Below are 27,267 nucleotides of genomic sequence, written 5' to 3'. Positions count from 1 at the left end.
AGGAGGTTTACGAGAATGATCCCAGGAATGATTGGGTGAGCGTTTGCCGGCACTGAGCCTGTACTCGCTGGAGTTTAGAAGGATGAGTGGGACCCTCATTGAAACTCACCAAATAGTGAAAGGCCTGGATAGAGTGGATGTGGAGAGGATGTTTCCACTAGTGGGAGAGTCTAGGACCAGAGGCCACAGCCTCAGAATAAAAGGACATACCTTTAGAAAGATGAGGAGGAATTTCTTTAGTCGGAGGGTGGTGAATCGGTGGAATACATTACTATGGACAGCTGTGGAGGCTGTCAGTGGGTATTTTTAGGTCGGAGATTGCCAGATTCTTGATTAGTAAGGGTATCATGGGTTATGGGGAGAGGCAGGAGAATGAGGTTGAGAGGGATAGATCAGCCATGCTTGAATGGCCCAGTAGATTGAATGGACTGAATGGCCTAATTCTGCCCCTATGATTTATGAACTTATCTCTGGAGAATGATAGGTGATAGGAAGATTGATCTGCCAATGCTGCCTGACCTGCCAAGATACTCCAGCACTTTGTGTACCATCATATCTTTATTACTTGAAGGGCAATTATCCACCCAACACTTGCCGAGCATTATTCTCCCCCACCTCTCTTCCTACTTTTTCACACACCCCCACCACAATCATTCTGTAGAAGTGTCAGCTATCTATGTACTCTAGAGATGCTGCCTGATCTGCTGTTCCAGCACTTTTTTTTACACAAAGGGTGGCGTATGGAACAAGCTGCCAGAGGAGGTAGTTGAGGCAGCTACTTTCACAACATTTAAGAAACATTTTGACAGGTACATGGATAGGAATAGGAATACTTTATTGTCACATGTGACTAGGCACAGTGAAATTCTTTACTTGCATACACAATGTATAGGATGGGTTTAGAGGGAGATGGGCCAAACGCAGATAGATATGTGGGACTTGTGTAGATGGGACGTTGATCAGCCAAAGGGCCTGTTTCCACACTGTATGACTCTCTGACACTTTGTGTTCAAGTTTGCATGTGGTTCCAGAGCCTCATTATGGTGATTTAGGTTCTCTTGGAGGCCCTAAACAGTTTGTATTCTTTGAAATTTAGAATCAATTTTATAGGAGATGAGCAGGACAGGTTTTTTTACACAGAGAGTGGTGAGTGGCTGGAATGTGCTGCCAGGGGTGGTGGTGGTGGAAGTAGATACGATGGAGTTTAAGAGGCTTTTAGATAGGTACATGGAAGTGCAGGGAATAGAGGGAAATGGACCATGTGCAGGCAGATGAGATCAGTTTAACTTGACGTCATGTTTGGTGCAGTCTTTGTAGGAAAAGGGCCTGTTCCTGTATTGTTCCAATGGATTGATTGATTGAAGGATACAGCATGGAAACAGGCCATTCGGCCCACAGAGTCCATGCCACCCATCAATCACCCGTTCACACTAGTTCTACATTATCGCACTTTTGCACCTACTCCCTACACACTAGGTGCAATTTTACAAAGGGCAATTGACCTACAAACCCGCACGTCTTTAGGATGTGGGAGGAAACCGGAGCACCCAGAGGAAACCCATGAAGTCCGGAGGAGAACGTGCAAACTCCACACACACACACAGCTCCCAAGGTCAGTATCGAACCAGGGCCTCTGGCGCTGTGAGGCAGCAGCACTACCAGTTGTGTCACTGAGGAGTAGACCAATTACTGTAGGACGGAACAGGGAAGACATATCATTGTCCAGAGGGTTGCGTAGCCTTAACTTTCTCTACCTGTGTTATTTAATGCAGGAGAAAATATAACTGTCTGATTTCATTCAAAACCCAAATGCTCAAATAGTTAAGATTAACAAATAGGTCATCAGCTAAATTTGTATATGCTGCTAGATAATGTGCTATAAATGCATCAATAACAGAATAGAATCCTATGTTTTTAGTTTAACCCCCCCCCCCCCCCACTGTGAATGCATTCGTAACATTTAAAAATGATAGTGCATACACAAAAACATCAGTATAACAGGCTGGCAAACGTCCATATCTGTAATCTGTAATCTGTAAAGGCAGCTGTACTTTGAATACTACACAGCCCTGGGGAATTTGGTCTGGAGATGTTCTTTTGTAAATTCAAGGTATTAAATGCTAGATTTTCAGTCACAAAGATAATTGACAGGTAGAGTCACGGAGTCATAGATGCATAAAGCGTGGAAACAGCCCCTGCAGCCCAGTTTGCCCAAACTGGCCATTATGTCCCATCTACATGAGTCGCACCTGCCTGCATTTGGGGCCCGTATCCCTCTAAATCAGTCCTATCCATGCGCCTGTCTAAATGTTTCTTAAACTTTGCAATAGTCCCTGCCTCAACTACCTCCTCCGGCACCTTGCTCCATACACCTACTATCCTTTGTGTGAAAATGTCACCCCTCAGATATTTCCCCCCTCACCTTAAACCTATATCCTCTGGTTCTCGATTCCCCTACTCTGGGCAAGACTGTGCGTTCACCCAGGGCCATCTTAACAGCATTATAGGCCCCCGGGCAAAGCAGTGCACTGGGGCCTCTACACTTCCAGTTTCTTTATGCCGAATCAAATATGCCGTCATGCACTTGCGATGTTCTTCTCCGTCTTCATGTTCTACAATAACATTCTACAATACATAGATTAGCATGGGGCCCCTATGCTCGTGGGGCCCCGGGCAACTGCCCAGCGTACCCATGCGTTAAGACGGCTCTGCAACCACCCCATCTATCCCTCATGATTTTGTACACCTCTATTGGATCACCCTTCATCCTCCTACGCTCCAAGGAATAGAGTCCGAGCCTGCTCAACCTCTCCCTATAGCTCATGCCCTCCAGTCGTGGCAACATCCTCGTTAGTCATCTCTGCATCCTTTCCAGCTTGACATCTTTCCTATAACACGGTGTCCAAAACTGGACACAAAACTCTAAATGCGGCCTCATCAACGTCTTATACAACTGCAACATGACCTCCCACCTTTTATACTCAATACTCTGACTGATGAAGTCCAATATGCCGAAAGCTCTTTTGATCACCCAACCTACCTGTGATGCCACTTTCAACAAACTATGTACCTGTAGAATACAACAGGTGTACGGGATCATGAAAGTCACAGCACAGCACAGAAACGGACCCTTCAGCCCACCAAGTATTTCCTAGACCTCAGGATCTACTCTAATCCCGAGTCTGAAGAAGGGTCCCAAAGCAAAACGTCACCTATCCATGTCCTCCAGAGATGTTGCCTGAACCGCTGAGTTACTCCAGTACTCTGTGTCTTTTTTTCTACTCTAATCCCAATTAGGCTTTAGATTTTGTAGATGCAGCATGGAAATAGGCCCAGGCCGACCTGTGATCACCCCATACACTAGCACTATCCTACACATTAGGGACAATTTACAATTTACAGCTTAATTAACCACACGTCTTTGGAGTGTGGGAGGAAACCCATGCTGTCACAGGGAGAATGTACAAACTTCGTATAGACAGTGGTCAGGATCGAACCTGGGTCTGAAAAGAGATTCCGACCCGAAACGTCACTTATTCCTTATCTCCACAGATGCTGCCTGACTCGTTGAGTTACTCCAGCATTTTGAACCTGGGTCTCTGGTACATTAAGGTAGCACCTCTACCACTGCACCACTGTGCCATCCTGTTTACATTTGCCTACATTAGGTCTGTATCCTTCCATGCCTTATCCATTCAAGTGCCTGTCTCAGTGGTCATTACTGCAGGAATAAAATATGGCATTGTTGTAATCCAGAACAAAAAATAAAGTGCTAGAGTAACTCAGTGGGTCAGGCAGCATCTGTGGAGGGCATGGGCAGATCATGTTTCAGGTTGAAACCCTTCTTCACACTGATAATTGTAGTAATTGCATCTGACTCTACCACCTCCTCTGGCAATGAGTTCCACACAGCAACCACTCTCTGTGTCCAAATCTCCTTTAAAAACTCCAACCTCTCACCTTAAATCCATACCCTCTTGTTTTGGATACCCCTAACCTGGGTTAAAGAATCTGACCATCTACCCTATCCTCATAATTTACGAGGATGTTGCCAGGACTTGAGGGCCTGAGTTATAGGGAAAGGTTGAGCAGGATAGGACTCTATTCCTTGGAGCGCAGGAGGGTGAGCGGTGACCTTATAGAGGTGAACACAATCATGAGAGCAATAGATGGGGTAAGTGCACAGAGTCTATAACCCAGAGTAGCAGAATTGAGAACCAGAGGACAAAAACTTAAGGTAAGGGGTGGTGGGGAGTAGATTTAATATGAAACTGAGAGGTAGCTTTTTTACACAAAGGGTGGTGGGCATATGGAACGAGCTGCCGGAGAAGGTAGTTGAGGCAGATACTGTCACAATGTTTATGAAGCATTTAGACAGGTACAGGGATAGGATAGGTTTAGAGGGATATGGGCCAAATATCAGCAGGTGGAACTAGTGTAGATGGGACATATTGTCGGCGTGGGCAAGTTGGGCAGAAGGGCCTGTTTCTGCGCTTTATCAACCCTAGTCTATTCCTCCCGTCTCTCTGTAGAGGATAATTCGGTCTGCGTTGCTATGGATTTTAAATTGTCACTGAAAATGAGGAGGATATCAGAAAGGATTTTGATTCTGAAAGTTGGTCATATGAGTAAAACATTCACACAGCTGCAAAGTGGTACGGTTGCCATGGAGATTTCAGAGGCCCTTCCATTAACATGTCTGATAATGAGTCTCCTAGTTCAGAAGGCAACCATTTGTATCATCAAATTCCAGTTGATGAAGCGAATCATTGCTTCAGATAATGAATTAGCCTAAGAATTTGTTGTGCATTTGGTGAGGATGCAGAGTAGGGGAGAGGGGTTACAAATAAAAAAATTAACAGAAGCCTTTTGAGACGAGGGAGAGGGTGTTGGAAATCATCGAGAGGCAGTGAGGCATTTAATGAGCAATGTTATCATTCAGAAAGTGTCATCAAAGCTCACTTGAGAAGAGCGCCGGGATGAAGATAAAATTAAAGGGTTTGGTAAAGATTAAAAGGAGAAGCTGTTTTCATACAGTGGAGTTGGTTACCAAGGGAAACGCATGTAAGGTAATCGGCAGATGAACCGGAGAGGAGGGGGGCTGGGGGGAGGAGGGGGGGTGGGGGGGAATGTTGTCTGCTATGCAGGTTCCTTGTGATCTGACTGGGGAGGGTGAAACAGGTTCACCAGATAATGCACGTGAAAAAGAAAACGTTTCAGGGTTGCGGCAAAGGACACGTGAGTGTAATTAACAGGACTCAGATGGATGGATGCTATGGATAAGACAGGTTTAGAGGGATAAGGGCCAAATACAGGCAGGTGGGACGTGTGTAGATGGGGCATGTTGGTCGACGTGGGCCGGTTTCCACGCTGTATGACTCTATGCGTCTATTCAAGGTGCTGGCACGGGAGCAAGGGGCAGAGTGGACTCCGTCTGTGTGGTAAGTATCGACAATCACTCTCTCTGGCTTGTACCCAGAGCACTTGTACACAGCGCAGAAACAGGCCCTTCGGCCCACCGAGCCCACCCCAACCATCAACCATCCATTTTCTATTCTAATCTTGTGCTAATTAAACTCTCCCCACATTCCAATTAACACACCCCCGCTTTTCATTGGCCCAGTGGTATAGTTGCTGCCTTCCAGCGCCAGAGACCCGGGTTCGATCCCGTCTATGGGTGCTGTCGGTACAGTTTGTACGTTCTCCCTGTTTGGGTTTCCTCTGGGTGCTCCGGTTTCCTCCCACACCAAAGATGTGAAGGTTTATAGATTAATTGGGTTCAGTAAAATTGTCCCTAGTGTGTAGAATAGTGCTAGTGTATGGGGTGATCGCTGGTTTGTGTGGACTCAGTGGGTCGAATGGCCAGTTTCTGCACTGTATCTCTATAGTCTAAAGTTATCCACAAACCAGGGGCACTTTCCCATGGCCAACTAATCTACTGACGCCCATTTTCTTAAGATGTGAGGGGAAATTGGGGCTGATAGAGGTAACCCACGCGGTCACAGAGAGAGCATGCAAACTCCACACAGATAACACTGGAGGTCAGGACTGAACCCAGGCTGCCTGAGGCGGCAGCTCCAGAAACATAGAAAATAGGTGCTTCGAGCCAGCACCGCCATTCATTGTGATCATGGCTGATCGTCCCCTATCAATAACCCGTGCCTGCCTTCTCCCCATATCCCTTGACTCCACTAGCCCCTAGAGCTCTATCTAACTCTCTCTTAAATTCATCCAGTGACTTGGCCTCCACTGCCCTCTGTGGCAGGGAATTCCATAAATTCACAACTCTCTGGGTGAAAAAGTTTTTTCTCACCTCAGTCTTAAATTACCTCCCCTTTATTCTAAGACTGTGGCCCCTGGTTCTGGACTCGCCCAATATTGGGAACATTTTTCCTGCATCTAGCTTGACCAGTCCTTTTATAATTTTATATGTTTCTATACGATGCCCCCTCATTCTTCTAAACTCCAGTGAATACAAGCCTATTATTTTCAATCTTTCCTCATATGACAGTCCCACCATCCCAGGGTACAATTTCGTGAACCTACGCTGCACTGCCTCAATCACAAGGATGTCCTTCCTCAAATTAGGAGACCAAAACTGTACATAATACTCCAGATGTGGTCTCACCAGAGCCCTATACAACTGCAGAAGAACCTCTTTACTCTTATACTGAAATCCTCTTGTTATGAAGGCCAACATTCCATTAGCTTTCTTCACTGCCTGCTGTACCTGTAAGCCAACTTTCAGTGACCGGTGTACAAGGACGCCCAGGTCTCGCTGCACCTTCCCCTTACCTAACCTAACCCTATTGAGATAATAATCTGCCCCCTTGTTTTTGCCGCCAAAGTGGATAACCTCACATTTATCTATATTATACTGCATCTGCCACGCATCTGCCCACTCACTCAACCTGTCCAGGTCACCCTGTAACCTCCTAACATCCTCTTCACAGCTCACACTGCCACACAGCTTTGTGTCATCCGCAAACTTGCAAGTGTTGCTCCTAATTCCCTCTTCCAAATCATTAATATATATGGTAAACAGTTGCGGCCCCAACACCGACCCTTGCGGCACTCCACTCGCCACTGCCTGCCATTATGAAAAGGACCCGTTCACTCCTACTCTTTGCTCTGCCAACCAATTTTCTATCCATGTCAACACCCTACCCCCAATACCATGTGCTCTAATTTTAGTCACCAGTCTCCCGTGCGGGACCTTATCAAAGGCTTTCTGAAAGTCTAGATACACTACATCCACTGGCACCCCTTCATCCATTTTACTTGTCACATGAATTGAATTGAATTGAATTGAATCCTTTATTTGTCATTCAGACCTTTCGGTCTGAACGAAATGCTATTGCCTGCAGCCATACATGTAATAATAACAAAACACAATAAACACAAATTAACATCCACCACAGTGAGTTCACCAAACACCTCCTCACTGTGATGGAGGCAAAAGTCTTAGAGTTACTGTCTCTTCCCTCCTCTTCTCCCTCAACATCCTCAAAAAATTCCAGAAGAATAGTCAAGCATGATTTCCCTTTCATAAATCCATGTTGTCTTGGACTAATCCTTTTACTGCTATCCAAATGCCCCATTATTACCTCTTTTAATAATTGACTCCAGCATCTTTCCCACCACCGAAGTCAGACTAACTGGTCTGTAATTCCCAGTTTTCTCTCTCGCTCCTTTCTTGAAAAGAGGGATAACATTAGCTATCCTCCAATCCACAGGAACTGATCCTGAATCTATTGAACATTGGAAAATGATCACCAATGCGTCCACTATTTCTAGAGCCACCTTCCTGAGGACCCTGGGATGCAGACCATCAGGCCCAGGGGATTTATCATCCTTCAGTCCCATTAGCCTACCCAATACTATTTCGCGCCTAATGAAAATTTCTTTCAGTTCCTCCACCCCCTTAGATCCTCTGTCCTCCAGTACATCTGGGAGATTGTTTGTGTCTTCCTTAGTGAAGACAGATCCGAAGTACCTATTCAACTCTTCTGACATTTCCTTGTTGTCCATAATAATTTCAACCGTGTCTGCCTTCAAGGGACCCACATTTGACTTTGCTACTCTTTTTCCCTAAACATATCTAAAGAAGCTTTTACTGTCCTTCTTTACATTCCTGGCCAGCTTCCCTTCATACTTCATCTTTTCAGCCCGTATTGCCCGTTTTGTTTCCTTCTGTTGTCCTATGAAAGTTTCCCAATCCTCTGGCTTCCGGCTACTCTTTGCTCTATGAGCTATCACCACTGTGAAATCTCACCCACTTAAGGTATTGTGTGAAAACAGCTGAACTCCCAAAGTGGGATAACAGAAACCGCGTGAACGGGCGATCGCTGGTCAGCGTGGACTCGGTGGGATTGTTTTCATGCTGTATCTCTAAACTAATCCATTCCTTAGACAAAATCCAATGCCCACAATGGGGTAGAGGTGAATCGGACAGTCCCCTAGCTTACGGAACGACCGTGCAAAAGCCTGATTACAGAAAGGAAGATGTTGGATTTTGATCCTGGACCACTCTGTGCTTGACCTGCATGTGGGCGCATCTAAAGACTGTAGTGCCACATACAGGAGTAACGTGGTGCTGAGGTGTCTTGGTTTAGATTCTTCTAATTTAGTTTAATTTATTATCACGTGTATTGAGGTACAGTGAAAAGCTTTTTTGTTGCGTGCGATCGTAATTGGAAAAACTATACATGATTACAATCGAGCCGTCTACAATGTACCGACACAGGATAAAGGGAATGATGTTTAGTGCAAGATAAAGTCCAGTAAAGTCCGATTAAAGATAGTCCGAGGATCTCCAATGAGGTAGCGAGAATTAAGGGGACGTCACACTCAAACACGTTGCTGTTTACTGTGCTGAACGAGAGATAAAAAGGGTCACGACACAAAATGTCACCTACTCTGTTTCTCCACAGATGCTGCCTTATTTGCTGAATTACTCCAGCATTTTGTGTCTATCTTCGGTGTAAACCAGTATCTGAAGTTTCTTCTTACATGAGAGATAAGATGTTATTGTGCAATAGAACACACTGATTCAATAATTAATTGAGCTCTGGGCTGGTTCCATAGAAATGGAAGGGCTGTAATGTGTGTTGCCATTAATAATGAAGGGAATGTATTTGGGCCATGGGAGATGCAGCCTGTTGAGGTTTATGTGGCTGTAGGGAATTCTTTGGAAAGCATTCGATGGTATGTGATTTATTCGAGTGGGAATTGCGGCTTGTTATGGATTCCCAGCAAAACTTCCAGGAAACAAAAGTCCATCCTCGTGAAGCCAATTGATTTTTAAGAGGGATAATTGAAGTCAGCTGTCTTGATGGTACATTACCCTGATTGGGAAAAATATATTAATCTGCGCAAGGTATCTGGGAAAAGTTGCAGGACGCTCGTTAGGGGCAGCTCACGTAACAAGAATAATAGATTTCCCTTCCCTGTCCCTGCATTCCCCTCCATTACTTTGATATCTCAGTACCAGGCCTGATATAACCCACAAAGTTAATGACGTCAGCTGCCATTATAATTCTGGAGCGCGGAAACTAATGGCGGCACAGTGGCACAGTTGGTAGAGCTGCTGCCTCACAGCGCTTGAGACCCGGGTTCAATCCTGACCTCGGGACAATTTACAGAAGCCAATTAACCTACAAGCCTGCGCATCTCTGGAGTGTGGGAGGAAACCCGAGCACCCGGAGAAAACTCATATCTTTCCAACCACCGAAGTCAGGCTAACTGGTCTGTAATTCCCCGTTTTCTCTCGCTCTTTTCTTGAAAAGTGGGATAACATTAGCTATCCTCCAATCCACAGGAACTGATCCTGAATCTATTGAACATTGGAAAATGATCACCAAAGCGTCCACTATTTCTAGAGCCACCTCCCTGAGGACCCTGGGATGCAGACCATCAGGCCCAGGGGATTTATCATCCTTCAGTCCCATTAGCCTACCCAAGACTTCTTCACCAGTTCCAGTGGTGAAGAAGGGTCTCGACCAGAAACGTCACCCATTCCTTCTGTCCAGAGATGCTGCCTGTCCTGCTGAGTTACTCCAGCATTTTGTGTCTATCTTCCCAAAGTTCCATGTCAGGACCATTACCATTCCAGTTTTCCTGGAGACTTTATTTGGCACATTAGCAGAGGGGAAATGTAAATTGGCAGTGGATGTGCATTGGAGGCACTAGAGGAGGCAGGGAATTATAATTATAGAGAGAAACCATAGATTAGTGGGTAATGGTGGGAATAGGGCCTGTGGGAATATCAGATAGCATTTAAATGCGGGTAAATTAGTTTCTTGCATTTGGGCTGCTAAAATTCCCAGAGTGATCATATTAGTTCACTTGTAATGGAGCAAGTAAGAGAAATATGCATAGTTCATTAAATTCCAATTCCAATTCCAATTCAATTTATTGTCATTTGGACCCCTTGAGGTCCAAACGAAATGTCGTTTCTGCAGCCATACATTACAAAACAAAAAGGCCCGAGACACAACACAGTTTACACAAACATCCATCACATCGTTGTGATGGAAGGCAAAAAAAACTTATCTCTCCACTGCACTCTCTCCCCCATGTCAGAGTTAGAGTCAAAGTCAAAGCCCCCGGCTGGCGATGGCGATTGTCCCGCGGCCATTAAAGCCACGCCGGGTGATGCAAGGTCGCGCACCGGGTCTTGGTGTTGGAGCCCCCGGCGTGCGCTCGCAGAGTCCCGCGGCCATTCCAAGCCGCGCGGGGCGGTGCTGTAAGGCCCCGCTCAGGTAATCTTCAACCCCGCAACTCGGGCGGGAGAAGTCGCCGTTGCGGAAGCCCCGAAAAGCGGTCTCCCAGCAGGGACCCACGGGCTCCCGGTGCCGCCGTCCACCAAACCCGCAGTTGCAGCCTCCGAAGCTCCGGAGGTCGGGTGGCAGCAGTGCTCAACCACAGCTCCACCCGCTCCTGACTCGGCCAGCCCCGTGACGGTGAGTAGTCGGCAGCTCCGCAGCTGGAACCCCAGGTCGTTCCTGCTGGAGGCCGCTCCACGTTGCAGCCCCAACGACAACGGAGACCCGACAAGAAAAGGTCGGGTCTCCCGTGCAGGGGAAAGATTTTAAAGTTACCCCCTCCCCCCCCACACCACCCTCACCCCCCCCCCCACACACACATACCCCAACAAAAAAAATAACAAAAACTACATAAAAACGAGACAAAAAATAATAAAACACAGACAGACTGCAGAGGCCGCTGCTGACGAGAGTCGCGCCGCCCACCGACTCACAAACAGCGAACTATTCAGAAATAAACCACAGAATCTATGTTGTGGGCATGTTGATAACTGGAGGAAGGAAATTACGTTTGGACACAGACTTTGTATGAAGTATAGGCATTTGACGGCACTGGGCCTGTACTCGCTGGAGTTTAGAAGGTTGAGGGGGGACCTCCTTTAAACTCACCGAATAGCGAAAGGCCTGGATAGAGTAGATGTGGAGAGGATGTTTCCGCTCGTGGGAGTCTAGGACCGGAGGGCAAAGCCTCGGAATAAAAGGAGGTAGCTTTAGAAATGAGATGAGGAGGAATTTCTTTGGTCAGAGGGTGGTGAATCTGTGGAATTCATTGCCACAGACGGCTGTGGAGGCCATGTCATTGGGTACTTTTAAAGCGAAGATTGACAGATTCCTGATTAGTAAGGGTGTCAAAAGATGTGGGGAGTGGTCAGGAGAATGGGGTTGAATGGAAAAAATAGATCAGCCATGATTGAATGGCGGAGTAGGCTGGGTGGGTTGAATGGCCCAATTCTGCTCCCATGACATGTGAACATAATGGGCCGATTTGAATCTTGCCTCTTTCTAGGGACAATTGCAATGATTCTCCACAGAGATGCAAAAAAAGCTATCAGAAGGATAGCAGAAAAGACGCGCAGTGCAAGGGCTCCGCATTTCACTATACCTCGGTACACGTGACAATAATAAACCTAAACCTATGTTCTATGAATATAGCAAGAAGTCCCAGTCTTATATTTGCTTCTACCACACAAATGATTCGAGACAAAGTGCAGGAGTAACTAAGCGGGTCAGACAGCATCTCTGAAGAACTAGGATAGGGTACGTTTCGGGTCGGGACCCTTCTTCAGACTGATAATGGTTGTGGGTGGTGGTGGGGGGGCAAAAAAAGTGCAAGCGAGGAGGGGCAGGAAAAACCTGGCAAGTGATAGTACAGTAATGTGACTCCTCTCCTGAGGAATCAATTAAGAGTCAATTCAAATCATTAGACATAGGAGCAGAATTAGGGGTGGTGCGGTGGTTAAGTAGCTGTCTTATAACGCCAGAGGCGCGGGTTCGATCCAGGCTACGGGTGCTGTCTGTACGGAGTTTGAACATTCTCCATGTGACTTTGTGGGTTTTTTGTGGGTGCTCCAGTTTCCTCTCATACTCCAAAGATGTACAGGTTTGTAGTTTAATTGGCCACTGAACATTGTAAATTGTCCCTAGTGTGTAGAATAGTGCTAGTGTATGGGGCGATCGTGGTCGACATGGACTCGGTGGGCCCGCAGGACCTGTTTCAACGCTGTCTAAGCCCTTTGGTCCATCGAGCCTGCTCTGCCATTTGATCATGGATGAGCTATTTATCTCTCTCATCCACATTTTGTCTTCTTCCCATAATCTTTGACACCTTTACTAGTCAAGAATCGGTCAACTTCCATTTTTAAAATACCCAATGACTTGGCCTCAACCACTGTCTGCGGCGATGAATTCCACAGATTCACCACCTTCTGACTAAAGAAATTCCTCCTCATTTCCATTCTCCGCCCCAATCACCAAGCCTTAGAATGCCACAAAGCAAGGCCAAGTTAATGGGTCCTTGATGGTCAAGTACTAGTCACGGTTTCATGATGTTATCCCTTCATGAAAGAGCTTTCGCAGACATTACTACAGTATATCAGAGGACCAGACTCTTCAGCCCACAATGTCTGTGCCAAACACGATTCCATGTTAAACTAATCTCATCTGCCTGCACATGATCCATATCGCTCCATTTCCTGCATATCAATAGACCATAGACAATAGGTGTAGGAGTAGGCCATTCGGCCCTTCAAGCCAGCACCGCCATGCATTATGATCATGGCTGATCATCCACAATCAGTACCCCTTTCCTGCCTTCTCCCCATATCTCTTGACTCCGCTCCACATATCCATGTGCCTTTCTAAAAGCCTCTTAGATGTCAGCATTGTATCTGCCTCCACCACCACACCTGACAGTGCGTTCCAGGCACTCTGTGTAAAATAAAACTTGCCTCACACATCCACTTTAACTTTTGTCCCTGTCACCTTGTAGCTATGCACTCTAGTCTTTGACATTTTCCACCTGGGGGAGAGGTTCTAATTGTCTACTCTACGTATTGGTGGAGTGACATGCATGCCAGATGAGTGAGGATATGCATGTCTCATCTGAAGGACATTAGTTTCTGCCACAGTTTGGCAGACACCATGGAAGTTTCATGGTTATCCGATCAAATGTTACTTTTATATGGTAGTTCCAGATTTATTTGATTACTGGAATTTAAATTCCACAGTAATCATGGTGGGATTTGAACTCATGCCTCTCAGTCAATGGTCCAGAACTCTAGATGTAAGTAAGTCCAGTAACTTAGCCGTCACGACACTGCTCCGAAGGTACAATTGGCTTTTAAGTCTTTCCTTGGGACGTGCTGAAATCCTGAACTCTCTATTCCCATTGCCAATCTATGGTTTGGAGCTTGGAGTTGTTTGGAATCTCAATTTTCGGTTTATTCCCAGAAAGAGGAAACTTGTAAAACTGCGACCTCGAAAATAAATATCCCTTGCTAAAATGATCCTGGAGAGTTGCTTGATTACGCTCACTTATGCAGAAAACAGTCCAACTTCATGTCAGAGTAAACACTGTTATATAACAGATGGCCGTACGCATAATGCAAACGGCTTTCAGAAAGAAAAAGCCCAGCAAACTGTCTCAGTTGTCAGGCTTAATCATTCCTTCCCTTGTGATTTTTGGGAAATCTATTCCACCCCATCAGCCCCTCCACGTTCATGTGGAAAAATATTGGCAGGATTATGAGATTAGAGCAGCAACGATCCAACTTCTTTTTGATTTTTGTTTTCCCCAAGTGAGACAAAGCCAAGTTGTGTGCGGTTTGGACCTTGTTGAAAAAGTGATGCTTCCACCCTCTCTCCCTCTGGGGGTTGCAGCAAATCAACAGCAAACCCACCCCTCCTCATCCCAGTCACGTCAAGTACCGAGGCCAAGCCAGCAAGCGGATTTTCTCGGTGGGGAGTTTGTTCTTGTCCACAACTGGATAAGATCACAGTGAAAGGCCTGGATAGAATGGATGTGGAGAGGATGTTTCCACTAGTGGGAGAGACAAGGACCAGAGGCCACAGCATCAGAATATTCTTCAGGCAACTGAACCGTCCTCTCATCAGCTAGAGTGTGGTCCAGACCTCCTATCTATCTCATTGAAGACCTTTGGCTTGATTTTAATCAGACTTTATTGGGCTTCAGTGTTATATCTTTGGACTAAATGTTGTACTATCTATCTTTTATCAGTACACTGTGGACGGCTTGATCGTATTCTTGTATAGTCTTTTGTCAAACTGGATAGCTTGCAAACAAAAGCTTTTCACAGTATTGTCGGTAAACGTGACAATAATAAACTAAATCAAACCAAACTAAACCCTATAACTGTCTTTGTCTTGCACTAATATTGTTTTTTTTATATATTCAACTCTTTTGTTTGTTTATTATGTTATCTATTAAGTACTGTGTTTACAGACCTGTTATACTGCTGCAAGTAAGAATTTCATTGATCCATTTCAGTAAATACAACAATGAAACACTCTTGACTTTTCGCTCTTGAAGATTATCCTGATAAGATTATCCTGATAGAAGTATCTAAAATTATAATCAGCATTTACACCGACCCCATACACTAGCTCTATCTTACACACCAGGGACAATTTACAATTTTACCGAAGACAATTAACCTACATGTCATTGGAATGTGGGAGGAATCAGGAGCACCCAGAGAAAACCCACATGGTCAGAGGGAGAACGAACAAACTCCTTACAGACAGCACCCATGATCAAGATCGAACCCGGGTGTCAGGCGCTTTAAGGCAGCAACTCAACAGCTGCGCCACTGTGCTGCCCCTGAATTGCCATCAGCCCCTGCCGATGCTGGTTTATACCAAAGATTATTGGTACCCACAATCTGAAGAAGGGTTCCGACCAAAACGTCACCGATTCATTTTCTTCAGAAATGCTGCCTGGCCAGCTGAGTTACTCCAGCATTTTGTGTCTATCTTTAACAGACTGTGCCTGTTTCAAGCCTGCTTATTATGGATCTGGGACACAGTCCTAAGAGAGAAAATTATCACCGAATGCTCAGTGTGTGGGCTGTTCGGTTGGGAGTTGGTTCGATGTCAAGGATGATGCGAGTTAGTTGGAATATCACGGACTGAATGGGTATTTCACTCCACAGGGATTCAAACATATTAACAAATAAATCAAGAGTAGGAACAGACCACGGCCCATTGAGCCTGCTTCAACGTTTAGTTTAGTTTAGAGATACAGCATGGAAACAGGCCCTTCGGTGCACCGAGTCTGCCCCGACCAGTGATCCCTGTGCACACATGGATACTAGGGGAAAAGATTTAATAGGAATCTGAGGGGTAACTTTTTCACACAAAGGATGGTGGGTGTATGGAACAAGCTTGCCACATGAGGTAGTTGAGGCTGGGACTATCCCAACGTTTAAGAAACAGTTAGACAGGTACATGGATAGACAGGTTTGGAGGGATGTGGACCAAGCACAGGTAGGTGGGACTAGTGTAGCTGGGACATGTTGGCCGGTGTGGGCAAGTTGGGCCGAAGGGCATGTTTCAATACTGTATCACTCTATGACCAACGCTATGTTGCACACATGAACCCCTACTCACACAATGGACAATTTACAATGTTACCTAAATAGGTTTAAGGTAATAGAGGAAAGATTTAATAGGAACGTGAGGGGCAACCTTTAAACACAAAGAGGGCGGTGGGTATATGGAACAAGCCAGCAGAGTAAGTGGTTGAGCAGGTAGAATAACAACATTTAAAAGACATTTGGACAGGTACATGGAGAAGAGTTTAGAGGGGTATGGACTAAACATGGAAAAATGGGACTAGCTTAGATGGGGCATCTTGGTCGGCACGGCCATGTTGGGCTGAAGGGCCTGTTTCCATGCTGCATGATTCTATGAAGATATACTTATTGAACCTTTACCTGGGTAATAAATACTTGCGGGAGGCGTGATGGTGCAGCGGTAGAGGTGCTGCCTTACAGCGCCAGAGACCCGGATTCGATCCTGACTACGGGTGCTGTCTGTACGGAGTTTGTACGTTCTCCCTGTGAACTGCATGGGATTTCTCTGGGAGCTCCGGTTTCCTCCCACACTCCTAAGACGTACAGATTTGTAGGATCTATTGGCTTTGGTCAAATTGTCAATTGTCCCTAATGTGTTGGAGAAAGCTCGTGTATGGGGATCGCTGGTCGGCGCGGACTCAGTGAGCCAAAGAACCTGTTTCCACGCTGTATCTCTGAACTAAACTAAACATCCTTATTTTTTTTAATTCTCTTTCTCAGGATACGTGTTGTCCATTAACGATGTGTTTGATACCCAACTGCGGCGTGCCTGCATTGGTGAACTTATGTGTGGAGTCACTGCAGTGAAGCCAGAGAAAACATCGACTTCAATTATAGTTTGCAAACAGGGATGTCATCTTTCATTCGCAAGAATTGCAACACTATTTTACTTCAAGACCAACCGTGAGTGTTTATGAAATGGTCTTTGTTTTAGTGACAAAACTGTTGTGAAATATTATGGAGACAGCAAATAAAATACAAATACAGATACAGAAGCAAATAAAAATACAGGTTTATGGGATTAAAAATTAGGTGCATAGGGACTTCACTCTGGCAGTGCTGAATGTTTGGAATTCCGGGTTCGATCCTGACCATGGGTGCTGTCTGTGTACTCTGGTTTCCTCCTGCACTCTAACGACATGCAGTTTGTAGATTAATTAGCCCTCTGTAAATTGCCCCGAGTATGATGCAAAAGTGGGATAACATAGGACAAGTGTACGGGTGATTGATGGTGGGAGTTGACTTGTTGGGCTGGTGGACCTGTTTCCACATTGTATCACTAAACCAAACCAAACCTACCCCCGGCTATACTATCCTCAAGGCTAGCAGATGGATAGGAACCATCAACAGCTTCACCTCCAAGTCACGCACTTGGAGATAGAGCACTGGTCTTTCACTGTACAAGATTCAAGATACATTTAATTGTCACATGTGCCAGATGGCACAGTGCAATGAAATTCCCATACAGCCATACAATAAAAATAAAGAACACACACTATAGAATTTGACATAAAACATCCCCAAACAGCAGAATCAAAGTTTCCCATTGTGTGGGAAGGCACCAAAGTCAGTATCTTCCTCCACTGTTCCTCGTGGTCAGGGCCTCCCCAAGCCCTCCGCAGTTGCCGCTACGGGCGGCCCGATGTCCAGGACCGCTCGCCAGGGTGATACAAGTCCGACGTCGGGGCTGCGGGACGTCCTCAGCGGCGTGGACACCAGAGTCGGCCCCCTCCTACCGGAGTCGGCGGCTTCCAAAGTCCGCAGGCCGCGCCGGGTGGAGACTGCCGCTGTAGACCCTCTGCAAGGCGCCCCAGACTCCACGATGACGGTCAGCGACGCCCGCGTTGGAAGCTCTCCGCACCAGAGCGCCACGATGTTGGAGCAGCGGCCCAACGCTCCGGAGCTCCAAACGGCGACCCAGGTAGGCATCACCCGCTCCGCGGTGACTCCAAAGCTGCGCCGCCGCTGTAGCAGCCCTGGTCCGGTACTTGGTCCCCGGCAGGAAAGGCCGCACCGATCCAGCTGGTAGGCCGCGAGGTGGGGGGCGAGGACGCAACTCGGAGAAATAGTCACGTCCCCGCCAGGAAGAGACTGGGAGACGGTTTCCCCCTTACCCTGCCCCCCTCCACCACATAGAAAAGCAAAAGTTCCCCCCAAAACAGACCCTGGACTAACTGAAAATTAAAAAAAAGATAGAAATGACAGACAGGCTGTAGGCAGAGGCTGCTGCCAGTGCAGCGCCCCTAGAGGAGACTGTAGATAGAAACAAAGTGCTGGAGTAACTCAGTGGGTGAGATGCCATTTCTGAAGTAAAAGGATGGGTGACGTTTCAGGTTGGGATCCTTCGTCAAAAGTTTTTACCGTCACTGGGTCGAAATCCTGGAACTCCCTCCCCAACACAACATGGCCAGCAGTCATTCAATAAGGTAGCTTACCACCACCTTTCTCAAGTGCAATGAAAGATGGGCAATAAAAGCTGGCTTTGCCAACAACACTCATATCCTAAACAATTAAGAAAAAGTTTTGTTCACATTCATCTTCAATATCAAATTTTTCGGTTCAATATAATTTCCAGTAATCTATTTTTAATATCAAATTAACCATCAAGCAAAAGGGAACATGTCCTAATACCAACAGAAGATTTTCCCTCTATTTTCTGGCTGAGATATTAATTTCATTTTCTCAATAGGTTCTTGACATATTTTACTTAATGTCAAGTACTTAATGAATCTCCTTTGAAAATTGATGATAGTGATAGTGCAATTAATGCAGCAGATGATTTAAGAGAGATAGGCTGAAAATCAGTGCGCACAACATTTATGGGGAAGGCACTTTAATAATCGACTCGGTTAGTATCAATTCAGCTTCTTCAGCCAGTCATTTCATGATGTGCTGGTACAATTTCATCTTTTATAGCTATGATCCATAATACAAGTATGTTCATTCAAATTTGCAAGTATGGACAAATACCCCAAATTCATTCTGTATACAGTAAACCCTCGTTATTACAGACTTCTTTATAATAGATTTTGATGTTTTTTCATAGGAGCAGAAGAAGTAGGTCATTCGGCCCATCGGGTCTACTCCGCTATTCAATCATTGTTGATTTATCTTTCCCCCTCAACCCCATTCTCCTGCCTTCTCCCCATAACCATTGACGCCCTTACTAATCAAGAATCTGTCAATTTCCACCTTAACAATACCCAATCATATGGCCTCCACAGCTGTCAAGTGTCAATGAATTCCATAGATGCACCACCCAATGACTAAATAAATTCCTCATCTCCTTTCTAAAGGTACGTCGTATTATTCTGGGGCTATGCCTTCTTGTCCTAGACTCCCATGAGTGGAAACATCCTCTCCACATTCACTGTATCCAGGCCTTTCACTGTTTGGTAAATTTCAATGAGGTCCCCTAAACTCCAGTGAGTACAGGCCCAGTGATGTCTGTCTTGCACCGGAAGGGACAGCCTCAGAATAAAAGGACGTACCTTTAGAAAGGAGATGAGAAGGAATTTCTTTAGCAACAGGGCGGTGAATCTGTGGAATTCATTGCCACAGATGGCTGTGGAGGCCAAGTCATTGGGTATTTTTAAAGTAGAGATTGACAGGTACTTGATTAGTAAGGGAGTCACGGGTTATGGGGAGAAGGCAGGAGAATGAAGTTGGGACAGAAAGATAGATCAGCCATGATCGAATGGCGGAGCAGCCTTGATGGGCCGTAGGACCTAATTCTGTTCACAGAGTCATACAGTGTTGATGCAGGTCCTTCAGCCCAACTTGCCCACTCCGGTCAACATGTCCCATTTACACCAGTCCCACCTGCCTGCGTTTGGCCTATATCCCTCTAAACCCATACTATCCATGTACCTATCTAAATGTTTATTAAACATTGCAATAGTATGTGCCTCAACTACTTATTTCCTATGAATTTATGCTCTGTTTCAGTTCCCCTCTCGTCCCGGACCCCACCAAGCCAAGGATGTCCACTCCGGTACGGGACTCCCTGTCCTCGGGCGAGGATATGGGTGACGGGGAGATCAGCATCAACGTGGGGGGTTTGAAGAGGAAGCTGAGCCAGTGGGTGTTGGCGCGGTTCCCGGACACCAGGCTTGGCCAGCTGCCCAGGTGCCACTCGGCCGAGTCCATCCTCCGGTTGTGCGACGATTACGACGAGGAGGAGAAGGAGTTCTACTTCGACAGGAACCCGGCCCTCTTCCCCCTGGTGCTCAACTCCTACCACACGGGGAGGCTGAGGGTGACCGGCAAGCCGTGCATCTTTCGGCAGGAGATGGAATACTGGGGCATGGAGGAGTTCCTCCTCGACCCGCCGTGCCAGGGACGGGCGCCAGGGACCGACCAGGATGACGTAGATGAGACGGCGAGCACGAGACGAGGCAGCACCACCTCCTCCCTCAACGAGGTGCTCACCTTTTACCAGGACGCCTCCAAGTACGACAGCCAGATCTTTGGCAGCTGCCGCAGGCGCCTATGGCTGATGTTCGAGAACCCTGGCTACAACATCGTAAGCAGGATCTACAGTGTCCTCTCCATCATCATGGTCTTGGGGTCCATAGCCACCATGTGCCTGAACAGCATGGACGAGTTTCAGCTGGTGGACGGGGAGGGCGAGAGACGGGACGACCCCCGTTTTGAGATGGTGGAACAACTCTGCATGGCCTGGTTCACCCTGGAGCTCTTGGCCAGGTTGCTGGTGTCTCCTGGGCCCCTCCACTTCTTCAGCCGGCCTCTCAACCTGATCGACCTGATGTCCGTATCCCCGTTCTACCTGACGCTGCTGGTAAACCTGGTGGTGGACATCAGCCCGGCCCTGCCCAACCTCGGGCGCATGGTGCAGGTCCTCCGGCTGATGAGGATCTTCCGCATCCTGAAGCTGGCCCGGCACTCGACGGGCTTGAGGTCCCTGGGGGCCACCCTGAAGCACAGCTACCGGGAGGTGGGGCTCCTCCTACTCTACCTGTCCGTCGGCGTGTCCGTCTTCTCCGTGGTGGCCTACACGGTGGAGAAGGAGGAGGACTCTGGGCTGACCACCATCCCCTCCTGCTGGTGGTGGGCCACGGTCAGCATGACCACAGTGGGGTACGGCGACGTGGTCCCCATCAGCATCGGGGGCAAGCTTACGGCCTCCGCCTGCATCCTGTCTGGGATACTCGTGGTGGTCCTCCCCATCACCCTCATCTTCAACAAGTTCTCCCACTTCTACCGGCGGCAGAAGAACCTCGAGAGCGCCATGAGGAACTGCGAGTTTGACGAGGGCCTGGCCGAACTGCCCTTGCTCAACCTCCGTGACTTCTATGCGGACAGGGTGAAGTCCCTGATGGTCAGCCTGAACAACATGAGCAGAGGTACCTCCACCGAGCACAGCATCAACAACTCTGGCCACTGAGGGCCACATGGAATGCGGTTCAGAACACGTGGAGCCCGACCAGTCATCACATTTGGGGCGGCACGGCACGGCGGTGGAGTTGCTGCCTCACGGCACCAGGGACCAAAGTTTGATCCAGGCTCACTGAGTCCGTGCCGACCAGCAAACACCCCGTACACTAACACTATCCTACACACTAGGGACAATTTACAATTTTACTGAAGCCAATTAACCTACAAACCTGCACCTCTTTGGGATGTGGGAGGAAAACATCAGAGCACCCAGATGAAACCCACGCGGTCACGGGGAGAACTACAAACTCCATATAGCCAGCACCCGTAGACAGGATCGAACCCAGATCCCCGGCGCTGCAAGCGCAGCCAAACCGCCACTGGTCCTTCCCCTTCCACTCGAGTGTCCCATCCACGCCCGGGGGTCGGCCGGAGACTTCCGGACCAACGGGACACTGGCCCCCAGCCAGCACGGAGAAGCGCCAACCCCAGCTCACCTCCGCCTCTCCTGCCGGGCCAACCGACAGCCCCGGACCGATGACACCAGCGGTCCCCAGGCCCACAGCCAGCGCGGAGAAGAAGCGCGAACTCCAGCCCAACCCGGCTCCAACTCCAGAGGAAGATGGGCTGCTGCGGCGACAAGTGCCAATTCGCCAACGGCCTGGCTGAGCTGCGCTCCCTCAGCCGCCACCCCAAGTACAAGACGGAGCCGTGCTGCACCTTGCACACCGCTGGCTTCTGCCCCTACGGTACCCGCTGCCACTTCATCTACAACCCCGAGGAGGAGCGAGGGCCCGGCCTCGCCTGCACCATAACGCCAGCCGAGGCTCGGCCTCCTGTGGCCCGGCGCTCGACTGTGCCGCGCTGCGGGCGGCCTTCAGCCCCGACCTGGAGTTGAAGCTGGCCCCGACTCTGGGCTTGGGGCTGGGCAAGAGAGGGAGGGGGAGGAGGTTGCTGCTGCCGCCAGCACCATCATCACCAGCAGCTCCATCCGGCGCCCGGCCTGCCCAAGGCCGGCAGGAGCCCGTCCGCAGACTCTCTCTCTGACCAGGACGACTCCAGCAGCAGTGGCTCCGAGTCGCCCGTCTTCAAGCAGGGCCGGCGGCTGCCCATCTTCAGCAAGTGGAGTCAAGAGTGTTTTATTGTCAAATGTCCCGTGTGGGACAATGAAACTCTTACTTGCTGCAGCACAACAGAATATGTGAATATGTAAACATAGTACATAACGGGGGAAGAGGAAAAAAAAGAAAAAGTTCAATAAATAAAAAATAGTGCAATAATAATATAGGCTTTTGCAGTTCAGAGCTCAGAGCTTATTCGTTGTTAAGTTTAATAGCCTGATGGCTGTGGGGAAGAAGATGTTCCTGATCCTGGACGTTACAGTCTTCAGGCTCCTGCACCTTCTTCCTGATGGCAGTGGTGAGATAAGTGTGTGGCCAGGATGGTGTGGGACCTTGATGTATTTGGCTGCCTTTTTGAGGCAGCGACTACGATAGATCCCTTCGATAGTGGGAAGGTCAAAGCCGGTGATAGACTGGCCAGTGGCCACAACTTTATGTAGTCTTTTCCGCTCCTGGACGTTCAAGTTGCCGAACCAGGCCACAATGCAACCAGTCAGAATGCTCTCTACCGTGCACCTGTAGAAGTTTAGGAGAATCCGCTTTGATATGCCGAATCTCCGTAAACTTCTCACGAAGTACAATCGCTGATGTGCCTTCTTTACAATTGCATCGGTGTGCTGGGTCCAGGAAAGATCTTCTGTTATATGCACGCCCAGGAATTTGAAGTTATTGACCCTCTCCACCATTGTCCCATTGATATGGACAGATTGTGGGTCCTCATTCTTCCCCTACTAAAGTCCACAATCAGTTCCTTGGTCTTACTGATGTTGAGAGCCATGTTATTGTGCTGGCACCATTTGGTCAGTCGGTCTGGATCTCGGTGTTGGACTGAGGGGAGGGGGGTGGAGGTGGAGGGCTGCTGGCCAACCTGGCGGGAAGGCAGAGCCGAGCTAGATCCAGCGGCTGCAGCGCTGGCTGCAAGTCCGGGGCCTCCCTGCCAGCCCAGGGTCACCCCCAACACCTCCGGACAGGGACGGGACACCCAGGAGGGGACGGGGACGGCCCAGCAGCAACATAACAGCGCCCGCAGCGCCGGAGAGCCAGGCCTGACCACGACGCAGCGCCACCATTGCCCAGACTGTTTATTGCAAGTGACCTATGACCTGGGCATGGAATACCAAACTCGTTTATTCCACAGATTCATCACACTCTGCCTAAAGAAATTCCTCCTCATCTCCTTTTATTCTGAGGCTATGTCCTCTGGTCCTAGACTCTCCCACTAGTGGAAACAACCTCTCCACATCCACTCTATCCAGGCCCTTCACTATTCTGTAAGTTTCAAGTCTTGACCCGAAACACCCCCTATTCCTTTTCTCCAGCGATGCTACCTGACCTGCTGAGTTACTCCAGCATTCTGTGTCTATCTTCGGTGTTAATCTTCCAGCATGTACAGTTCCTTCCTACCTAGAGAATTACAAAAACTGGCCTTTGCATCAACAGCAGCCAATACCTTGTTTTGTTCTTAATTTGATACAACCTGCACTGGAACTAGTAATTACTAGTCTATTTACTTTTGAAATCCTGTTTTCATTATATTGTATTTAAATGTTTAAAAGTACAGGAGATCAAACCGCATAAGGTTTTATAAACTGTTGCGCAAAGAATAATAGAATGTATAATTAGGAACATATTAAAATGTACTTCATTGTGGGATGAAAAACATTTTATGTGCACTGAAGTGGTAACAAATTAGAATCGTCCAGTCTATAAATTACTCAGCTATAGTCATCCAAGTTTCCACATGGCTTATCCATGCTGAAGCTCTGGCGAGAAGCCTCCCGAATGTGGAAAGAGCTCAAGTATAAATCAAGCAGATTTTGCTGCTGGAGCCACGACATGGAAAAAGGACCTCACCCAACGTTTGATCAGTATCATGAAACATGATTCGATGGTTTGTGAAACAAAATAATAAAGTTAATGTGTAGGATGGAACTGCAGATGCCGGTGTACACCGAAGATAGATACAAAATGCTGGAGTAACTCAGCGGGTCAAGCAACATCTCTGGAGGAAGGGATAGGTGACTTTTCGGGTCGAGACCCTTCTTTCAGATAAAGTTAATGCACCGAGGGAAGGATGCAGCTACATATATTAGGACTGCGCAGACATAGAACGTAGAATGGTACAACACAAGAACAGGCCCTTCGGCCCACAATGTCTGTGTCAAAATGGGCAGCATGGTGGCGCACCAGTAGAGTTGCTCCATTACAGCTCCAGAGACCCGGGTTTGATCCTGACTACGGGTGCTGTGTGTACGGAGTTTGTACGTTCCCCCTGTGACTGTGTGGGTTTTCTCTGGGTGGCCATATTTCCTCCCACACTCCAAAGACGTACCGGTTTGGAGGTTAATCGGCTTGGTATAATTGTAAATTAGCCATAATGTGTGTAGGATAGTGTAAGTGTGCAGGGACTGCAAGTGCGGTCTCCGTAGAGACAACACTTGTAGTCAGGATCAAACCCAGGTCTCTGGCGCTGCAAGGCAGCGACTCTACCACTGCGCCGCCCCAATGGTGCAAGATAATTTGTTGCAAGTTAATTTGTACACAGTCACGTCCAATTGCATTGGCCTTGTTTTGAGCTAAAGTATTGGCAAACTTATTTGTTTCTAATTGTGACAGAAAAATGTGTTTTCAAATTAATATTAATGTGCATGCATTATACATGTGGTCTTCCCCTGTCTTGTAACTACCCAGGACTTGAACTTCCTTCTTCTTCTCCTCCATCTTTGGCAACGGAATGGTACCATTTGGCGCCGCCGTTTCGGCACCGCTGTTTTGGCGCCTCCGTTTTGGAGGCGCCGATCTTTTGCCATTTTAATATATTTACTTCAAAAAGTCCAATCCCCTAGGATTAAGAATGCCTTTATTCCAAGTCTTGGTTCCACACTGGATCTTTGTTGATTGCGAACAAATGGACCAGGAAGTGCCTGATGGGGTTGTTGGGTGGACGGTTTGTAAGTGGTCCACTCCCTCCACTGTCCCCCACTTTGATTGGTCATGGATCAGGGTTCCCAGTGGTCAGTGATGATGTTGCATTACCTCAAAGAGGATCAAGAACATCCATGAACCTTTTCCTCAGTGCACTTGGTAATCGTGTCCAGTGACAGAACACGGAGAAATGTTTTGGAGTACAGTTCTGAACCGTTTGTGTTAAAGTACAATGTTCTAGTGCTCTGTAAAAATCCCTTACTGTCAACATGTATATCTGCGCTCAACTGTATTTGAATGTAAAGGAAATAACTTGTTTGCCGTTAAACAATCAAAGAAGGGTTTTTTTTGAAGCAGAGTGTTTAACCTGCTGAATGAGGCAGACAAATTCTTGAAGAATTTTCAGTGTCGTTTTTTGTTCAGTTGTTTGATATTTGGTGAGAATGCAAATTGATGAACCTTTGCATGCCAAAATATGAACTTTAAATTGCATGATCGTTTCTGCACATGCCACGGACCCCTGCTGTGAACGTTAAACCAGAAATGTCTGGACTATTTACTTCTTGGAACAGCTGGCTATGTCTTCACCACAAGGTAGAGAAAATCTCTATCGCAGGAATAAGAATGAAGAATACAATCACTGAAATCTTAATGTGGCATATATTTCTGCTGTGCAATTTTAATTAAGCCCTGCTACTGGGAATTATAACTTTGTGTAAAACTTATCAGTGGTTTTAATAAAAATGAGACGTACATTTCATATATATATTGTGGTTCATTTACTTTAGCTTTTACAAACTAAAGAAATTAAAATATTTTGCCTGCATGGAGCACAGCAGTGGAGAGAGATGGCTGGAAGAAAGTTAGAAATATGGAAGTCTAAAGAATCTGAGTGGACTCGGCTATTTCATTCATCATATTCCTGCCTTCATTCAGTTCTGTTGCAATGTCTTCTTCATTTCACATCCTTGTTCAGTGACTATTAATTTTCTTGGCTCACGTGACAAGACAAGAGTGGCACAGTTAGTAGAACTGTTGCCTCACAGCACCAGAGACCCGGTTTGATCCTGACCTGGGGTGATGTCTGTGTGGAGTCTGCATGTTCTCCCTGTGACCTTTGAAACCTCTGACTGAACAAAACTGCATGCAATACTAAAATGCGCCCAATCAAATTTTGATACTGCTGCAGAGGCAATTTGCAGCAGCTTATTAACTTACCCACCCAATTAACTTATCTCACTTTCACAGACATTTGGAAAGTAATAAAATTGAAATACATAGTCATAGTTATACAGCATGGAAAATGGCCCTTTGGCCCAACTAGTCCAACCCAACAAAGATGCCTACCAGTGTTAGGCAACTTGGATGACTTTAAACTTCAGAGGTACAGGATGGAAACAGGCCCTTCGGCCCACTGAGTCCACGCCGACCAACAATCACCCTGTACACTAGCACTAACCTACACACCAGGGACAATTTACAATTTGGAAGAAGCCAATTAATCTACAAACGTGCACGTCGTTGAGGTGTGGGGGGGAAACTGAAGCACCCTGAGAAAACTGATGTGGTGCTGTAAGGCAGGGACTACCGCTGTGTCACTGTGCTGCCTCTTAAAATCATCAGAACCCACTCCAAAACAACCAAATACATTTAAGTTGACTCAATTAATTCAGAACACAGAAATTACCCTAAAACGTAACTCTATTCTGCTCTGCTGCTCCTCTCCATCAGAATAAGTGGAGTCGTTGAACCCACGCCACATCTAACCTGGCCCAGGTTCAGCAGAGGCTCATGCTTCACTGCCTAAATCCACGAGGAAATTCAGAACTTCTGTGTTTACATATATTTTCATTAGTCTCGAGCTTCCTGACAGTTATGGAAGTAATTGCAGGCCAACTATTTGGT

The 27,267-nt window shown here is 47.1% G+C and overlaps 1 protein-coding gene across 1 annotated transcript in view; it reads left to right on the top strand.

Moving 5' to 3' along the window:
- The window catches only part of kcns2 (potassium voltage-gated channel modifier subfamily S member 2), a 33,917-nt gene extending 12,414 nt beyond the window's left edge, over positions 1 to 21,503 (top strand). Inside the window, exons 2-3 of the mRNA XM_033019462.1 lie at positions 16,640 to 16,822; positions 19,868 to 21,503. Coding sequence (XP_032875353.1) covers positions 16,770 to 16,822; positions 19,868 to 21,326 — 1,512 coding nt within the window. The 5' untranslated portion in view covers positions 16,640 to 16,769 and the 3' untranslated portion in view covers positions 21,327 to 21,503. The remainder of the gene's footprint in view (positions 1 to 16,639; positions 16,823 to 19,867) is intronic.
- The last annotated feature ends 5,764 nt before the right edge of the window (positions 21,504 to 27,267 follow it).

The sequence above is a fragment of the Amblyraja radiata genome, chromosome 4 (genome assembly GCF_010909765.2).
Source record: "Amblyraja radiata isolate CabotCenter1 chromosome 4, sAmbRad1.1.pri, whole genome shotgun sequence".
Taxonomy (NCBI): Eukaryota; Metazoa; Chordata; class Chondrichthyes; order Rajiformes; family Rajidae; genus Amblyraja; species Amblyraja radiata.
Note: the sequence above shows the minus strand (reverse complement) of the source record. Positions and strands in the feature narration are given on the sequence as shown.